General features: G+C 66.2%; 1 protein-coding gene across 1 annotated transcript in view; it reads right to left on the bottom strand.

Moving 5' to 3' along the window:
- Positions 1-6: 6 nt before the first annotated feature.
- Positions 7-598, bottom strand: part of LOC111734805 (rho guanine nucleotide exchange factor 16-like) — a gene marked incomplete at both ends in the record, with an annotated part of 3749 nt that continues 3157 nt past the window's right edge. The window contains one exon of the mRNA XM_023526787.1: positions 7-138. Within this exon, the coding sequence (XP_023382555.1) occupies positions 7-138 (132 nt within the window). The remainder of the gene's footprint in view (positions 139-598) is intronic.

Here is a 598-nt window from a genome sequence, read left to right as displayed (position 1 = left end):
GCGCGCTGCTGGTAGACCTCGTTGGCGCAGTAGGCGACGTAGGGGTGGAAGTGTCTCTCGGCGTGCTCCTCCAGGATGTCACTGATGTCCTCCACGCACACCTGTTCCTTGTGCCGCCGCTCCAGGTCCTCGAAGAACCTGCGGGGATGGGGACTGTGGGCCCGGCCGCCCACCGCCACGCACGTGCAGGCACGTGGATGGCACCCAGGCCGGTGCTCCTGGCAGGGGCTGAAAGCCGCAGCCCCCCCCGGAAAAGCCGGGGACAGATCAGCCGCTTAAACCTGAAACTGGGCACAGACCCACGGCCAAGTCCAAGGCCACTTCCCACTAGATCCCCACAGACGGTAGCGGGCATCACAGGACGCGGACAGGTAGGGCAGGACCTGCCGCTCTGGCTCGATTTGCTGTGGCTCAGGTCGGAGCTGCAGGGTCTGCTTGGAGCCCGGCACTCCCTGGAGTGACCGCCAGCCCTCAGCTCCTGCTGGGTCCCCTTCTGAGGCTCATCCGTAACCCAGGCCTCAGCAGTAGAGAGCGCCAACGTTTGGCTGGTGCTGGCCCAAAGCCACCCAGGGTTCTGTCCCCAGGGGCAGGCACTGGC

The sequence above is a fragment of the Pteropus vampyrus genome, unplaced genomic scaffold, assembly GCF_000151845.1.
Source record: "Pteropus vampyrus isolate Shadow unplaced genomic scaffold, Pvam_2.0 Scaffold6840, whole genome shotgun sequence".
In the NCBI taxonomy this organism is placed as follows: domain Eukaryota; kingdom Metazoa; phylum Chordata; class Mammalia; order Chiroptera; family Pteropodidae; genus Pteropus; species Pteropus vampyrus.
This window is presented reverse-complemented; position numbering and strand designations above follow the sequence as displayed.